Source organism: Merops nubicus, unplaced genomic scaffold, assembly GCF_000691845.1.
Source record: "Merops nubicus isolate BGI_N331 unplaced genomic scaffold, ASM69184v1 scaffold40170, whole genome shotgun sequence".
Classification (NCBI taxonomy): Eukaryota; Metazoa; Chordata; class Aves; order Coraciiformes; family Meropidae; genus Merops; species Merops nubicus.
In genome coordinates, this window is record NW_008584316.1 from 15,352 (window position 1) to 18,303 (window position 2,952).

The 2,952-nt window shown below is 44.5% G+C and overlaps 1 protein-coding gene across 1 annotated transcript in view; it reads left to right on the forward strand.

Annotated features, from left to right (window-relative positions):
* The first annotated feature begins 1,315 nt into the window (after positions 1-1,315).
* Positions 1,316-2,952, forward strand: part of RHOA (ras homolog family member A) — a 9,124-nt gene continuing 7,487 nt past the window's right edge. The window contains exon 1 of the mRNA XM_008943733.1: positions 1,316-1,476. Coding sequence (XP_008941981.1) covers positions 1,321-1,476 — 156 coding nt within the window. The 5' untranslated portion in view covers positions 1,316-1,320. The remainder of the gene's footprint in view (positions 1,477-2,952) is intronic.

Here is a 2,952-nt window from a genome sequence, read left to right on the forward strand (position 1 = left end):
TTATGGTGGCGTTGCTGTTTGCTCCATTTCCAGGAAGCTTCATGGAATGACTAAGTGGCTTCCCCTGGAGAAGAGTAGTTATGGTTCTGTCCTCATGCCAGTCCCTTGTAGCCAGGTCACTCCCTAAACCTCTGGTGTATTCCTGCAATGGTCACAAATAAGTGCCTAGGGAAAAGAAAGGAGAGAGCAGGCACATATATAGTGCTTCCCAAAGTACTCCCTTAGCCTCAAAGTGCGTTTACTGTGGAGATTCTCTGAGGCAGATGTGGTTTCTGCATTCTTTAACTTCCATAGAAAGCTTCTTTCCTGTACTTGCCCAGTCCTCTTCAGGCCTGTATAAATTTCTTGTACCCATAACATCCTCTTGTTGGAGTTTCCAAGGCCTGTTGCTTTCTGGTGGGCTTGAACCCTTTTCTGCTATCTTTGTATCAGCCCCCTCACGCTCATTTGTGAGAAGTGATGATGAACAAATAATCCCTACCTGTACTCTCTGAGCCACTTGTGACTTGGCAGAAATTTGCTAAATCCAACACAATCATCTTCTTCAGTCCCACCCTGACAAGGCTCTTGTTAAAACTCTTTCAAGCTTTCATATCTTTTTGAGGCCAAAATTACAGTGAGCAAGCCATGCATTTGTATGGTACTGGTACAAATCAGTACATGGAATAGCAGGGATCCATGTGGAGCACCACGGTGGTGTCTCCCTCTGTGTCCCCTTTTATTTAATGTAAGCTGTTAGCAGGCTATATTAACCTGGTAACAGCAGTGTCCATGGAAGTGGATTAAGCAGTTTGACGTGTCCTTCCAAAATCCTTTGCAGTGAGACGGCTGTAAATCAAGGAACAGGTTGGTTACTGTGAGGTCCTTCTGTTGGTGCTCTGACGTGGCATCAGATGCTCCTCAGTCTGGCTGACTGGCACTTGGTAGTTAAGATAACTCAGCATGATAAGAAAAGTTACTGCCCTTGAACTGAGTTGTCTCAAGCATCATCTAGAAGATGTGTTTCAGAAGGCACTCTTGGACTGTGCTGCTTACTCACTCACTATCTCTGCCTTCTTACCTCAGCCTTTAGAGTAGGTCAGATGCTAAATGCTAAACTCCTTTCTATCCTTTTGGCACTCAGTGGCTCACCAGTGTGTTGGCAAGCGCCGGGGAATGTTTTCCTTGAAAGGATGGGAATTTGAATTCATGTGATTCCAGATACCTGCCTGTGTCTCTAATGGACTTGTAGACCAAATTTAAAAGTTCTTATTAGTGGAAAACTTAGTATCGGTTAAAAGCTGTAGTGGAAGAATTAATAAGTTGTTTTGTTTTTCAGCTATGGCAGCCATTCGAAAAAAGCTGGTTATAGTGGGGGATGGTGCCTGTGGAAAGACCTGTCTGCTGATTGTATTTAGCAAAGACCAGTTCCCTGAAGTGTATGTTCCCACCGTCTTTGAAAATTATGTAGCAGATATCGAAGTGGATGGAAAGCAGGTACGTGTACACTAACAGTCAAAAGGAACTTGTGTTTATTCAGGGTAGCATGGGGATCTCGACGTTCCTTTAGGAAGTGGTTAGTATGCATGTGTAGTGCCTATGTTGTATATATCTTTGCCTTGCTAGATCCTGCTCGTATCCAACATCTGTTTAACAGTCTATTTCTAACGTTATACAAGTTGAGAATCTAAAAGCTATACAGTTCTTCCAAGTAAAACGTTGCAGTGGGTGGGAGGAAGGAGCAATTCAAAGACCCATCTGGATGCTGAGGACACAAGGCTACCTGCCTTCGGAATCATGTATTGCAGTCCCTCTTTTGACAGGTACCTGGCATTGTGATTAACAAAGATTAGTTCCTGGAGAGAGTCCTGTTTGGTTTTTTTTTTTTTTTTTTCATACCCCTTTCTGGCAACATGCAGGATGCTCCTCAGAACAGATACCTGACAGGCTTCAAAGAAGATTTGATTTGGTTTTTTAGTGTACATGGGCATCATCTGTTCTACTTGCCTGAAGGAAAACAATTCTTAGCAGCCAAGCAGATGCACAGCTCATGGAGCTTCATTTCCGGTTTATACTTTAATAAACTAACCATTAAAATACTGCATTTTAGTTTTAAATGTTTTGAAAATCGGTTTTCAATCTGTGTGACCTTGCAGTCCTCTTGTTTTGCTAGACACCTGCTCCAAGAGGTTTTCAGAAGGCTGCTCTCCAAATGCTGGGCAGGTTCTTCTGCATTTATGTCACGCGAGGTAGTGTGTGATGTGTAAAACTGTCACTTTCCAGGATACTCTGGAAGCACACAAAACAAACTTTGCACTTCAAAAGCTCAGCTATTTTCAAACCCTTTTAGGCAGCCATGGCACATCCTTTTTTTTTAGCATAACCACAGAGAGCTGGCTTTGGTGCCATGGGTCCTCAGGTCAAGCATGTTTTTAGTGCTGATGGTGCTGAGCTTCCCTCTTTTGCCCCTTGCTGTGACAAGTGCCTTTGCTCTGGCTTCAGGTATAGCCAGAACATCTTCCAGTTGGTTCTAATTCAGATGCAGTGACATATTGGTGTTTTGCCAATGACCAGGCCCAACAAAAATTATAACACCAGCAGGGAGATGAGCCAATATACAGACTGTATTGTAGGCAGAAATGTTACTATATGAATGACCGCCGGGGGTACAAACAAGTCAACAAGCTCATACATGATTGACACCACCCCCAATGATCCCACAAACGACATGACCCAGCCCACAACAGGTGGTACAAACAGTGAACCGAGGGTTCCCACAGTTGGCATGGGAAACAGCCAAACCAACCAGTTAAACATATAAGAGAAAGGTGCCCACATGGCAGCTCTCACCCGATCGACCCGCGTTCGCAAAGGCCTGAACAGACCAGGGCCCAGCTCCAGGGAGAGTCAGGAGGTCTGCCCTGAACCAGGAAGCTCTGGGGAGTGCACTCCACAGACAGACACTCCTGACTC